Below are 15,550 nucleotides of genomic sequence, written 5' to 3' on the forward strand. Positions count from 1 at the left end.
GACATAGCATATATATATATATATATATATATATATATATATATATATATATATATATATATATATATATATATATATATATATATATATATATATAGACAGAGGAGTTGCTAAATAATATCAGTGAAATGGCCTGTTCCCAGTGAGAAAGAACATTCGCTGGTGCCTTAAGCTGAAGTTCTCTGATGATTGATAAGTGTTTCAAAACAGACTTCCCAGAAATATAAATGACTAGCTGCCCTGCCACCATGCTGGCTAATGTCCCCCTTGACATGCACATAGGCTGACAGACAGAAAGACGGACTGATGGCTGACTGACAGACTGACACACATACTGCCACCAAGATTCTATGAAGGGGAAACTGAATTAATTGGTTTTTCCTTCTGTGGATAAGTCTTTAGAGTGGTGTGTATGTGGCGATAATGGTAGGTTGCACTGACAGGCAGGTTATTTAATAAATCCTGGGGTGTGTAAGGCTGAAAGAAAGGACACACACAAAACAGAGAGAACCACTTTCTTTTTTTTGCTCTGTATCTTGTCTGCCATAGCCCCAAGTATCAACCTCTGATGTTCTTTTTTTTTTGTGCCGAAGGCACTCAAACGCGCTCGTACGCACACATATGTACGTGCACACGTATACGCACACGCAGCCCTAATCACGCACCCACATAAATACACTTAATCGCTGACACACTCACGCATGGCAAGAGCAGTACTGCTAACACATCCAAGCATGCACAAGTAGGCTATAAAAGCACACACAGAAACATGCACAAGATCTCGCTCAATCAGTCTGATTTGTTTGTTTCCTCCTAAGCATTTGAGGATTCCTCAAGGAGGGAAAAAACTTTGTATAATCAAGTCAATTATGTCATTCAATCAAGTCGAAAATCATTTCGAGCCCTTTCTCACATCCATTGATTGCAAAGTCGTGCTGAATATTTGCTTGCTGCGTTCTATTGTGCAAATAAGCCATCTTTATTTGGAATGGCAGGCCAGGCCACGGTGAGGTCTTCGATGCCACTTCCAACTGAAAAAAAGGGAGCAAAACAAAGTCCTTCACCTTGCTCACTGTCAGTCAAGAAACTAACAGTGGGCTTCATAGGGGAGAGCTGGTTGCATATTGTCTCTGAACAAGAAAAAAAATGCAGTTTCTATTAATTTCTAAGGCCTCTTTTGTCTCCGTCAGTACCGCGGTACATTATGTGCCCATGAAAAATCCATCTTCACTAAAATTGTTTAAACTCAAGGTCAAGTGCTGATGTTACAGGGACTGTATCAGCTGAAGGTGACCTTGACTGATGTGGATTATGACATGAGGGAAATGGATCTCTGCTCAGTGTGGGGAAATTATCTGTGAAATGCTGCCACTGTATCAAAGACTGTTTGTGTGTGTGTGTGTGTGTGTGTGTGTGTGTGTGTGTGTGTGTGTGTGTGTGTGTGTGTGTGTGTGTGTGTGCACGCGCGCGCGCATCTTTTAGAGTCAGCATGTGAGAGCGCTATATATACGTCCTTGTATAGATTGGTGTGCATATATGCCTCACTCATGGGTGGGGGGATTTGCGTGTGAGAACAGCACGAAGCAGCAGCATAAAGAAACAGACAGCTAAATACAAGGCTGTGCCAATGCCGTCACAATAGCCCGTTGAAACTTTATTTCCAATCCTGAGTTGTATTGGATTCTTATGTTATGCTATCACAGATAAAAAGAAAACATTATTTGTTTTTGTTCGGAGGTTTTTTTCCCTCTTTGTAGGGTGGTTTGGTCATGGCAGCTGGTTGTCACTGCTTGTTTGCTCTGTACGTAAAATACATGTTGCTGACCAGCCATGGTGCACTGCGTGAAGCTACTATATCTTCAGATGTTTGCCTGTCGAAACACATATTCATTTGTTCAACTGTAAAGATAAAGGGAAAAACCTGCCCTGCTGATTCCTCTTAAGGCTCAACGTTTGAGATAGCTATAAAGACTGAGATGCTGGTCAAGAGGTCAAAGTTACACCGGAGTTAATCCAACATTTAATGGGAATTGAGAAGCGTTAAAGTGCGGGCTATTGTGACAACACCACGCGCGATGATAAGAAAAAACAAGTCTTACCTTCCCAAACTGTTCAAAATACTGCTTCACGTCTTCCACTACTGTATTGGCTGACAAGCCACCCACAAATATTTTCTTTGTTCTTGTGACCATCTGGAAGGAAAAAGGGCGACAGGAGATGATTAGTGACAAAGCTTCAAATGCTTTGTGCAACACCTTTAATGAGACTTCATACACAGTAAGTGAGCAGCACCTGGGTTGGAGGATGTAACAGAGCAAAGACAGTGTGATGCTAAACAGGAATACATGCATTCACACAACGATTAAAAAAAAGTAGCACCAGTAAGATCACAAACACTTGAGCTTTTAGAAGGAAAAACAAAAATATTTTAGTCATGCGCCTTTTCTGCACAATTGCTTTTCGGACGGACGCGCAAATCAAATCAGATTGTGAGAGAATTAAAAATTTCATCCATTTCATCCTTAAAAGTTTGTTCATCTTACCAAAAATAAATAAATAAATAATTTATGGACTTTCCAAAAAAAAAAAAAAAGAAAAACAATTAATGAGAGCTAGGAGATGGAATCAGAGTGCATTAAAGCCTCATTTAGCTTCAAACAGCGAGAATATTAAGGATTATTACCCACAGTATCAAAAAGGGCACAAACATCTGCTGCCGACTACATGCTAAATTTAGGAAGACAATTTAAGAGGGAATCACGGCAACAATTCAACATCAGCATGAGTGTAAAATCTTTTTTTTTTTTTTCACGCACACAAGGCTGCACCAATTAAAAATTAGCTGGTAAACTAAATGAAGTGATATTTATGTAGCAATATTTCTCAACACACCAAGTGTTTTCATAAACTCACAACCCCTTAACATCTAACAAATTAAACCGTATTAAAGGGTCTGTGTTATTTGTATTTTCTCTTTTAAGTGCAGGATATGATGTTATTATGATTAATGCTTTGGCCTCATCTGACTCTGCAACGAGAGGCTGCCTCTAACACTGTAGGGAGAAGGACTTTCACCTCAGACTGTTTCAGTGGTGATCACATTGCAGCTTATTATCTGATCCAGTCCTCGCTAGTAGCTCTACCTTTTAATGGTACAAAGAGAATGCTAAACGTATTTTTATTATGATCATGAAAATTCGCAATTATGCTGGTTATGGCATTAGTGAGGTCAATTAATCATCAACTTTGGAAACATCACTTGTTAATCTATCTATTGCCAAATGCGGTAGCACAGTGTTGATCGAGCTCTATGGCCCACTGCTGAGAGTAATGCAATATTTATCAATGCCCGGTATTATCACCCATGTCTGTGGTAACTTTCCCGGAAGAAAAAAAGGGAAAAAAAGAAGCTGTATTTAGTTGCTGCTAATGCGATCAGAACATTTCCTTCTGCTGCAGCTTCACATTAAAAGCATCTACAGTAAGTGGCGAAACACAAATGGCCTTTTTTATGAAGTAGTCACCGCAAATGTAGTGTCTATCAGTGAGTGTTGCACTAAAGGCTATCATTCATCAAATATGCATCGACAAAACAAGACAGTGGTCATTTTCAGCATCTTCCCGCAGTTTGAAATACGGCAGGCGCTAATGGAACAAAGAAGGAGCAGCCACAGTGAGCTGCAGGCACCAGGCTGCACATCCTCAACTACTGACAGAGATAAGTCACGTTCCCTTTCGCTGTGCCCTACTATGTCCACAGTTATGCTACGTAAGACATAGTTTATGGGAAAAAATACATGTGTTGCTTGACTTGAAATTACAAGGGTTTTGTATGATGCCTCCTACTTTCTGAAACCAGTATAATTAAACCATGTTGGTCAGGAGTCACATCTAATTATACTCACTGGCCACTTTATTAGGTATAACCGCTAATTGCTCATTATTGCAACTATTTCATCAGCTAATCACATGGCAGCAGCTCAGTGAATTTAGCCATGTAGACAAGATCATTATGACCTGTTTACTTCAAACTGAGCATCAGAATGGGCAAGAAAGGTGATTTAAATGTCTTTGAATGTGGCATGGTTGTTGGTGCCAGATAGGAAACAACCAGACTTTATAGAGAATGGGTAAAAAAAAAAACAGAGACTAGCAAGTGATCAGTAGTTCAGAAAAGAATTGCCAGACTGCTTCAAGCTAATAGGAAGGCAACAGTAACTCAAGTAACCCCTAGTTACAACCGAGGTATGCAGAAGAGCATCTCTGATCACACAGCCTGTGAAATGGGCTACAGCAACAGAAGACCACACTGGGTGCCACTCCTGTCAGCTAATAAAAGGAAACGGAGGCTACAGTTCCCACCGTTCCCCAACAGTGCACAGCAGAAAACTGGAAAAAATGTTGTCTGATCTGATGAGTCTCGATTTCTGCTGTGATACTAAGACGGCAGGATCACAATTTGGCTAACAACTAAACAAGATGAAAACATCCCAACTTGTATCAAAGGGTCAGGCTACTGGTGGTATAAAGGTGTGGGGGATATTTACTTGGCACATTTTGGGCCCCTTAGTGTAAACTGATCATGGTTTAAACCCCAAAACCTGCTGCTTATCATGTCCATTCTTGTAAGACTTGGCTTAGTTTGCTCATATTCAGCTGATTTTCATCTCGAACTGGTTACCTGAACCTGACAGTGAGTTCACTGTACTCAAATGGCTTTCACAGTCACCCGATCTCAATCTAATAGAGCACCTTCAGGATATAATAGAACAGGAGATTTGCGTCATAGATGTGGAGCTGACAAATCTGTATTGCGTGACGCTATCATATACACAAACTAACCACGCCTTTACAATGTGTACTCCACACACAGTTTGGGCTTCTAGTGAGGGGCAAAAGTCCCCAACAGAACACAAGACAAAAATAGAGAGTCATTCGGAAATAGAATTTGCCAATAATACAATTGTAAATCAATTATCTTGTTAGGAATCCAAAGTCCGAGCTAAAAATATTTATAAACTGCCCTACATTACCTATGTGAAGAGGAAGAATGACGAGCTAGTGGAATGAAAGTCTGACCTAATTTTGGAACAAATAGGGACACATTGAGAAGAAAAGTTGAGCCCTTGACCCCAGAGTGAAAGGATCCAGTGGCTCTGGTTTGGAGGAAAGGATCACTGCAATTAAATACAAACTATCCATCCATCCTCTTTTCTGTCCCAAGGCAATAAAGAGTTTTTCTGTTTTGACATGTATGATGATGTTGGAAATCCTGCCGTGAAATTGCAGTACCTTCTTCTGCTTCTTCACCCAAACAACAGTCAGTGTTTTTCCTTATTCTTGAACATAGGGCATAGATTTTTGAACAGGTGCTGTCAACCACCACGATCAAAACCCAAAATGAAGGAATATGTTTTGGAAAAACTGTGCTCAAGCCCTCCAGTAGAGCTCCAGAGATTGGAGAATCAATACCAAAGCACACTGAAGCTGTTCTCTTTGTATATGCTGGCCCAACACCTTACTAAGACATGGTAGGTTTTTACTTTAACTTATGATGCATCTTATAAGGTCAGCTTGTTTTTCTTGTACCAGTTTGGCCTGTGCAAACAGAGAAAGAACAAGATTACTGTACTTTGAAGAAGACCACATTAACCCAAACAAAATATTTACTGTCTCTGTAAAGTACTAAACCCATTCTACAGATTGAAAACGCGCTGATACGATGTGGTATATAATGATTTTTGATGCACCGCTCTGTAATCTAACTGGCAAAACAAACAAATAAAAAAAAAAAAGAGGCAGAAAACGCAGTGGAGAAAGTCACGGCTCTGATCTCTCTCGGCTCGCCTAAATCAAACAGAAATAAATGATGGGGGCTGGATAAACATACTCTGGAGATGCCCGGCAAACAATCAAGAAAGCTGAAAGAGTCTACCTTGATCAAAATGCTGACCGAAACACTTTCCATCTATGAAAGAGGCTTAACACTGAGAAAAAAAGAAGTGACATTCAACTAGAGCTGAAGAACCATCTGTCAAGTGCTTTCCAGGTGCACACAGTCTCACAGGCACATAGCCTGCACATATGCACACAGCCTCCCACACATGGGTCCTCTCCTACAGTTAGCTTCTTTTTCATGAATTTTGCGCAAGTGATTTTTAAAAAAAATATTGTTTTATCATACAACTCAATTAATCCAACTACAAAACAAAAAAAGGGAAAAGAAATGAAGTCATTTCCCAGTTTTAACTCTAATTTAAAGGTGAAGAAGGGAAAAGAGCTCAGCGCACAGCATCTTCTTTAGGCCTGGGGATGCCGCCAAGATGAACAAATAACCAGAAAAAAAGTAACCACAAGAGGCCGGGGCTGACACTGCACGCTCAACCAGTAAAAATGTAATCAGCGATGTTTTATTACACTGACAAGAGCAACGAGTCTCACTCAGCGCTTCATCAACTTCATGAGAATGTGCAATGGGCCACAGGTTTAAATATGCAAACACAGCTTGTGTAGTAATTAGTGATGGCACACAGGTGTCTAAATACTCTTGACCATCAATATTGCTGCAGATATCAGCCTGAACAATTCATAGAAAAACAAACAAATCAGTAAATCCAGTGTTTGACATGCTATAAAGCGAAATCTGAGTTCATCTGTGTGAGTTAAATCATCGTAAGTCAAGCTTTCCAAGATGGTATCTCTGTTAGTCCTTAGGTTAAATTGCTATTAGAAGGTTCGCGTGGTAAAGAGGTAGTACCAGCCAAATTATGCATACTAACATGCAGTGTCACCTAATGTCAACGTGGCAATGATCATCTCAAAGCACACCTGAGGATGAGAGAGTACAGCTTAGACTGAAGAAAGCCGAGTCAAGTCTAGCATTACAAAGCCGAGCCTGACATGCTGAGTCTGAGATGTCACCAGATCAGAGTAAAGGTAAAGATGCCACTCTTTTCTGGTGGGTTTTCCCTCGTGGTGATGAGAATATAAGAGTTGTTTTCTTTCCCTGCTTTCATTTAATACTTCTATTTGCTGCTCTGTAAAAACCTTTACAGGCTCTCAGTGAAGCTTGATGATGTTTCTTATTCACTGATTTGCAGCCCTTGACTACTGGCGGACATGCAAAGTATCAACTGACTAAATTAGGGTTATTCACTGGCCAAAACCCAGCAGCTGCATCATCTTCTGAACCCCTCCTCCTCCCAACATCATGCCTCGGGCCTCAGGGGTTATCAGCCTTGGACGCTGCCGCAGGCAACCCCCAGCCAGACAGCTGCTGATAAACTGGCTGTGCAAGCATTTATCAACATCACTCACTTTTATCATTGCCAATCTAGGTATAAAAAAACTAAAAACTAAAAATAAACAAGCCAATGTTCATGTCTGCTTGCCTCTCCACATCAGCTGTTTGTCCTGCTTTCCTTCTGGGCCACCCATTCCCCTGCTCATATTTCAGCCTCACTCCATCAGGCAGGAACTGGTCAAGTTTTCAGCCCTGTCTTCATACTCTGACATGTGTGCCCAATAGCTGATAGGATTGCTTGAGCCCTGGCACAACACAATTACTTTCTTTATTTCTCTCTCCATGGTGACAACAGGCATTAAGCCTCATAGCGCCAGAGCGGCAAAGTGAGTGAACTTATTGGAATCAACTGCGTTAGCTTATTTGTCTTTAAACATACACAGATCATAATGTAAGATGAAATTATATTGATTTCTTTTCCTTATCACACCAACTATCATATTAATTATACATTTGAAATGTAGGAAAGATATAAGTGACATAAGTGAACACAGCAGGGACGGAGCTGTACATCATAGTACTTTTAATGTTTGCAACCATTTTCAACGATATGCAAAGGGTTACAAGTGATCTCAATGTGTTTAGATAAAAGGTCTATAAATGGAGACGACTGTGTACTGTGGCTACTCTCCTGAGATGTGCGCCTCCAGCTAAAATCCCTCCAAAAGCACACCACAGAATCCCAGTGTAACATCCCTTAGCGCGTGAAGGGCACCTAGAAGCTCCATAATGCTACTGAAATGAAGAGCATGCAGCACTACGTGAAAAGGACACTACACACCAATATGAAGACCGCATCTAAACAGTGAACTTCCACAACAATACAATACAGAGCTACTGGGCTGTCTCTTTGTATACACCTTGCTTGCCATCATTTTAGGGGGAAATTAATTAGATTGATGAATGTATCTTACATTTAGGTTATCATATCAGGTTTGCTGAAAGAAGGACGAAAACTATCCTTCATCACGTTTGCACTAATAAGTGCACCCATGAGCTGCAATCGCAAATAAAACCGTGTTCGATGTCGTCAGACATATCATTACTGTACATTTCCTTAAAATATTGTCATATAATTGAGGCTATATCTGTTTTCCTACTAGCCTCATATATTTTGTATGTGCATATGTGTAATTTTGATGAATGAATCAGTTACCAGCATGTGTTATCTGACAATAGAGCTTGATAGATCCGCTACACGCCAATGTATTAGTATCAGCATTCATAACAGCCAATAAATGAAAAATAATGAAGAGATGGGAGAAACACCCTTCAACAATTTTCCACATCATTTGTCCACCAGAGGGCACTCTACAGCTTCCTTGTTGGCAAAAAGTGCTTGGAACCTAAACAGCAAACAGATGATTTGAGCAGTCGGACCATAATCCACGACTCATTGTGACAAGACCAGAGTTTATTTTTAAACTGCATTGTCATATTATCTGAATAAGGACTCAATAATAACTGAATATAATAAATGTTGGAGAAATGTGTTTGTGTTTTGTGTCGATATATCCGATATGCCAGATTTTTAAATACCGAAATATCATTATTTTATTGGTCTTAAAAAGATACTATATCTGATCGAATATAATTTACTGGTATATATTAGTAAAAATAAATAATTGCAATGAAACCAAGATGAATAAATTGAAAAATTTAAGTGTGAGTAAGTCACCAATTTAATTTGTACTTCTTGTTTCATTCCACAGTCCTTCTACAGTCTGCATTGTCTACTGACATTTAGAAGTTTCTGCTGGATTCTATCTAAATCTACCTCCTCACTCCTCAGAAATACAGACAGATGAAGTGAAAATGCCATTAACTGAGTTGATGACAACACATTATGTTACCTTAAGTGCAACAAAGCCTTCACACCAAGTATTACACTGAACATTTTGAGGGTTAGAGCAAGAGAAGAGGGAATTGTTATCGCCTGAGCTTTTGGGACATTGCCGTGTTTTGCAGTTAAGACAAGAATTAACGTAAACATACCAAAAAAAAAAAAAAAAGAGTGTTGACATTGTTGATGTGAAATTGCCTAACTGATGAGTCTTTGCTTCTTCCATGCTTTTATAGCTGTTCCACTAGCAACTGGAGCACCAACGCTGACATGTGGCATAGTAAACAAGGAACAACACAGAATTGGGATTGTTGCAATCACAGTTCACAGTTGGGGTTTAACAGCACGTCTATTCATCTTGCACTGTTCAGTACAAGATGTCTGGTTTGCTAAAATATGTCCTCGGGTCAGCCTACCCTGCAATCCCGAAGTGTCAGAAGCCTTAGCAACATGCAGCATTTGAGCTCTTTAATTAGCCCAATTCTAATTTTAAAAGTAAAAGACTCATCTCTTCTTTTGTTTGTTTGTTTTCTTCTTCTGTACTGACACATAGTAAACCATAACTCCAAAGTCAACGCTCGCAACGAACAGTAAATTTTGTATCTCATCACGCTGATCGTGCTGTTGAGAAGTTTTCCTGCCATACTTGAGATACAAGGAGCAAACGTTGTTAACGATTGTCTTATTTTAGGATTTATCTTTTTAAAGCACAAAATGCATTTCTCGTTTCATAACAATTTACATAACTGCTGTTATTTTTCTAAAATATGTAGCAGGAGCATTAACATCGAGTCGATTGGATGAAATGACTTTGAAATTGCATCTAATTTGACACAGATCGTTTTACATGTTAACGAAGGAATTTTCTTAACTAAATCACAAACTATGCAATAACAGTCACGAAGAAACTGAAAATTCCCTGCGCTGCATTTAAAGCCATTTAAGTTCTGATCATTCCGGTCTGCCTGCAGTATTTTAAAAAGTCTTTTTCAACAACATTCAGTTCAAGCTGACACTTTTAAAAAATGGACCACACTTCAACCCAGTTTTCCTTTAACCCAATTTTTCAAACATTTAGTTATTTTCGCACATCCCTAAGAGACAGTAAGGAGAGTTATCAGCATGAATCAGAAAGTTCGTGTGTGCCTCTGCTTCGATGTGTTTCTAATTTCTTGAGTGTGCGAGGCTGTGCATGCGAAGGGCTACAACAATTACTGCCCTAGTGCATTTATCATGGTAATAGAAGGCGTGCCACAGATGAGAGGGAGACCAAAGGGGAAAAAAAGTAAAAAGCTTCTGGTGCACTCTTATCAACACCTGTTAGCAGTTTTAAACAAAGACAGACGGAACCAAATGACTAACCATATACCTCTAAGAACAGCATGACCTTTTCTGTGAGGTCATCAAGAAAAAAAATGGCAGAAGCTATCTCACTGTGCCTTCACTTTAGTAATGAGGACTAGCCCTGGACTATTTTAATATTTTTATAAGTTAGAAAGAGACTGGTTTTCATTTTGTAACTGTTGGGGGGGGGGGGGGTCACATAATGGAATCTCGATTTTAATAAAAAGCACAACTCAAATTGACAATATCAATCTTTTTTCAGAACTTTGCATTTAGATTGGCCCTCCAGTTAATCATATTTTTTTGGATATCAAACGGAGCATTTAAAATAGCAATCCTTCAACTGTAAATCACTGGAACACAACGTTTCATTGTCCAGGGTACTTCAATACATAAAAAAAAAGACTGTCATTGTCAATCCACATTTTATTTATTTATTTTTTAAAAAGCCGTTTTATTCACATGTAGTTTTCCAAAAGCACTTAAAACTGTTTTGTGTACTGCACTCTATGTATTTTTACTGTTATAACTTTAGTCTGAAGCCCAAAAAGCCTGAATTGATGCCAGTGTAGATGGAACATAGAGCTGGGCGATATGAGATTTTTTCATATCACGATATGTTTTTTTCATTTCAGGCGATAACGATATCTATCACGATATAAGCCAAATAACTATATTTGTAAGATTTAAATGTGCCGTTGCTCACAAGTAAAATGTGAAATAATCAGCAGCTTGTTTTTATTTAAATATTTATTTCCCGGGTAGATGTACTTAAGGAACATGAGACTTTTTCAGATAAATAAAGGCAAATATTGCAAACTACACAAAAGGCAGCCGCTAAAGCATTTAAGTTTCAAAATAGGACAAACGAAACAGACTAAATTGTCAATTCCACTTAGAAACAAAATATTAATTCTAAAAATAAATCTTAGTTTGTTTTACAGAAGAACAGACAAAACTGACTAACTTTTGTCAATATCAAATAAACTGAGAACTAAAAGGAAATTCTCAATCTCTCCTTGTTGTATAGCTGAGCTTTTCAAACAGTTTTAACAGTTACTTTAGTCTGACAAAAGCCGAATGACGAATTAGCGCTTCCAGTCAGACACTGAGGCTACGTCCACACGTACACGGGTATTTTTGAAAACTGAGATTTTCCGTTTTCGTTTTAAAAAATAATCCCGTCCACACATAAAGGCAGAAATGAAGGAAAACGCTGCTATGAACATGCCAAAGCAGCAGGTGGCGCTAGATTCCTAACCGTGCAGAAATATTGGCCAATCAGAAGTCTAGAAGCCTCGGTGGGAAAAAGTAAACAAAGCTGGGGCATAGAAGCAGAACCGAGTCGTATGTGTGGAGGGACAGTAACTGTGTGTATACGGTATGTAAGCATTTAAACACTGCAGAGAGTAGAATTAACAGTAACAGTATTGTAGAAATTCATTTCACCGAAACAATAACGTGGCGCAGTGTGACGCATGCACCAGTTTATTGTATTTGCAGACTTGCTTTCGGCACAATTTACAGTGCACGCTACTCTGTTTTTTGTCAGACTTGAAATAGCCGAAATACCTTCACACTACGGAACTTCTATGGCTCTTCCGTTCGACAATCTCTCCGGCATTGGAACCATCATCTGTTTTCTCTTCGGTCACGCTCGGTTGATTTTTCTAGTCGGCACGCTCATTTCCTCCATTACGCGCTGGCTGCTTCCCAAACAAACACACGTGCGGCTTGGCACTTGTGCTGTACGTAACAAGTCACGCGACGTGACGCTGCGGCTGTGATTGGTTCGGCTCTGCGCTACTTAATTTGGATTGGCTGACCTTTTTTTTTTTTTTTTTTTAAGAGGACAAGAGCGGCGAGGTCTATCGCGATAGTTTAATTTCTCTATCGAGTAAAAGTTATATCGCGATACATATCGTTATCGTTCTATCGCCCAGCTCTAATGGAACATAACACAAACTTATGCTAAAGGCCAAGTGTATTACAAAAACCAATAGAATAATATTGGAATTGCATAATACAATATCAAATTCCATTCATCAGTTTGACAAAAGGGAGATTTATTTAGAATTAATATCTCTCCATCACAAGAGAAGAACTGGACAAACCTCCATGTCAACAAGAGAAGCCAAGCCAAGCCAATATACTAATGCATGATGCATCAACCACAGCCAAAAGCACCAAAACCAACCGGGTGTCTGAAAGAGGAATCCCCCAGCAAGTAAAACCCAAGAAGGTGTATTTGAAATAGCACTGGGACACCAGGCACACGTGTTGCTGCCACACTCAATTATTCTGCAAGGAGACCAACCCAACAAAAAGGGACGTGGAAGTGGGCTACAGAGGGTCTGGCAATCCTCAGTCCTCAATTGGACCCGCAGTGAATGCAACAGTACTTGACATTAAATTGAATGTTTATGTTTAATAAATTCTGAATTTGTGCAAAGTTCTCTTAATCACTTTTGTATGATACTCAATTAAAGGTTTTAGGAAAGCTAACTAGAAGTGATACATGCCATTCATAATCACCATTTTCCACTTGGAAACAAATATATTTTTTAATGTTTAAATTAAGAAATGAATTTACTTTTCTTTGCTGGAGGATAGGACTTGGCCACAGAGACGCACAAACACAAACACACAGTATAGGCAATAAAAACAAAGACAGTTTCCTCTCCTTAAACATGTTCTCTGACTCAAAAAAAAAAAAAAGACAGAAAAAGCAACTTGGAACATATCTTTTAAGCCATACCGCACAAAGTCACTCAAGACCAGACTGTTTCACTGTGAAGACATATAATGACATTCTTTGTATCCACAGTAAGTGTAAACAATGTATCTCATTGCAAATCCTTTATAACATTTGGCTCCTGGTTTAAGTGTACACTATAAAAGCAGGGGCTGCTACTGCTGCTGCGAGTGTCAAGGAAACCTGAATAGATAAGCCTGTAGCTAATATTGTAGTATCCAACATTATTGTTATTTGTGGAAAATTTAAGACTGCTACCTGTGGCAGCAAACACAATTCAAAGAGCCTTTGTGCTGCACCTACAAAAAAGCTATTAGTGTTTTGAACACGCACGCAAAACAAAGAATGCAATGGCAACGAGTGAACGTTATTAACTCTCCAAGTAGGATATGAGAGAAGATTAATATAGTGTGAAACAATATAAAAGTAGAGGAGAAGAAGGCAGAAAAAAAGTGCAACGTATTTATGCAAATCTTGACAATCCGGCTCTGATGTTTTAAGCATGTTGTCTTAAATTCTATTCAGAGAGGCGTGGCAATGACAGATGGCGACAAAGACAGGTAATATATTTACTGGAAAAATTGTAAGCTGATAACATTTATGGTGAGAAGAAGGGAGGAAAATAGTGTTTATTCGCACATTATTGATGGATGTCCTTGCCTTTTTTTCTAGCATGAAAATCGCCCCGTCTTTCAGCGCTTTAAAGCGCGAAAAAGGTTATTTAAAACTCTGCCATACTTTGAGTGCTGTTTTCATACTTTTTAATTCATAAAACACTCTAAAAACATATATCTAATGGATTAATTACCACATAAACCTATGTCAGTATTTGTGGGAATATTTACTGACTCGATCACAGTTTAGAATGAGTGCAAAATTTGGCTTCCCTGCAGTTTATTTATTTACCAGGGTTTTTTAACTATGAGCACAGCTGCACTTTGCATTAAGTGCCATGAAGTCTAGTGTCTGATTGTTGTGATGCGTGTGGTGCATGTCTGGACAATTTTAGAGATTAGTATCCTTCTGCTGCACTTTGAATACTGATTGTAGAGATGGTGCGTTTGGGACTGCAAGCAACAGTCAAATGTCCTAATCTCAACAAAAACATCAGTGATTGAATAAGTTGGGAAAAATCCGTGTGGAAGATGTAGGGTCTAACTTGGAACTTAAACGGGACTGAAGCTGCTATGAGCTATTAACCCCCCCACATCTATGTTAAAGAAGAGGACACAGAAAGGTAATATAAATAAACGAGAGCTCCAGTGAAATAACTTCATAATACATTTTTATTGTGCATGTCTTTGTGTGTCTCTGTTGCTCATTGTTCCAATCCTAACTGTCCACTATGCGTGCAATAAAAACACCGCTGCAGATTTTACACTTGCTTTTCCCAGACGTAAAATTTCAGACTCAATTTCCTCTGCCACCGTGGTCAGTCTGCAGTGATGAATCAGGGGCAGCACCTATTTGCATAAATTTCCATTCTGTCCTCCCATATGTTGGTCCTCTGAGTAGAACTCCTTAAAACAGTTTTACAAGAAACTTGACATGCTGGCATCTTTTGTTGTTGTTGTTTTTCTTTTTAATTCAAAAAACTTGTTGTAGTATACTTATTTTGTCATGTTATCAAATCCACACCCTCTTTTGAAAGAGACTCCCTCATTGCTGCTAAAACACCCAATTCAAACAGTCTCTCTCAGTACACATAGTAAAGCCCTGACAATAATTCATTTATTGCTATATAATCCTTGGAAAGCAATCACTCTTTGCTTTATATGTGCATTTAACATATTTCTTTTTGTATTAATCTTATTTTATAATCTGTATAATCTTATTTCTAAATGTTATAACGTTACCGATTGATATTTCTGGTAATTCTACACATTTTTGTGTAAAAAAAAAAAGTGTAAAATAAAAGTCACTGATTTAAAATCTCGACAGCCTTCAAGATATGCACAAAACAAATTTCCCTAACATATCATTATGCATCATTATGCTACTTATCATTAGAGCTGGGCGATAGAACGATAACGATATCTATCGCGATATAACTTTTACTCGATAGAGAAATTAAGCTATCGCGATAGACCTCGCCGCTCTTGTCCTCTTAAAAAAAAAAAAAAAAAAAAAAAAAAAAGGTCGGCCGATCCAAATTAAGTAGCGCAGAGCCGAACCAATCACAGCCGCAGCGTCACGTCGCGTGACTTGTTACGTACAGCACAAGTGCCAAGCCGCACGTGTGTTTGTTTGGGAAGCAGCCAGCGGGTAATGGAGGAAATGAGTGTACCGACTAGAAAAATCAACC

The 15,550-nt window shown here is 38.9% G+C and overlaps 1 protein-coding gene across 8 annotated transcripts in view; it reads right to left on the bottom strand.

The window, feature by feature from the left end:
- msi2b (musashi RNA-binding protein 2b) overlaps positions 1-15,550 on the bottom strand; it is a 279,565-nt gene that overhangs the window by 187,447 nt on the left and 76,568 nt on the right. For all 8 annotated transcript variants that reach the window (XM_026182715.2, XM_080307480.1, XM_026182717.2 and 5 more), the window contains exon 6: positions 2,100-2,192. In XM_026182715.2, coding sequence (XP_026038500.1) covers positions 2,100-2,192 — 93 coding nt within the window. The remainder of the gene's footprint in view (positions 1-2,099; positions 2,193-15,550) is intronic.

Source organism: Astatotilapia calliptera, chromosome 10, assembly GCF_964374335.1.
Source record: "Astatotilapia calliptera chromosome 10, fAstCal68.1, whole genome shotgun sequence".
NCBI classification, from domain to species: domain Eukaryota; kingdom Metazoa; phylum Chordata; class Actinopteri; order Cichliformes; family Cichlidae; genus Astatotilapia; species Astatotilapia calliptera.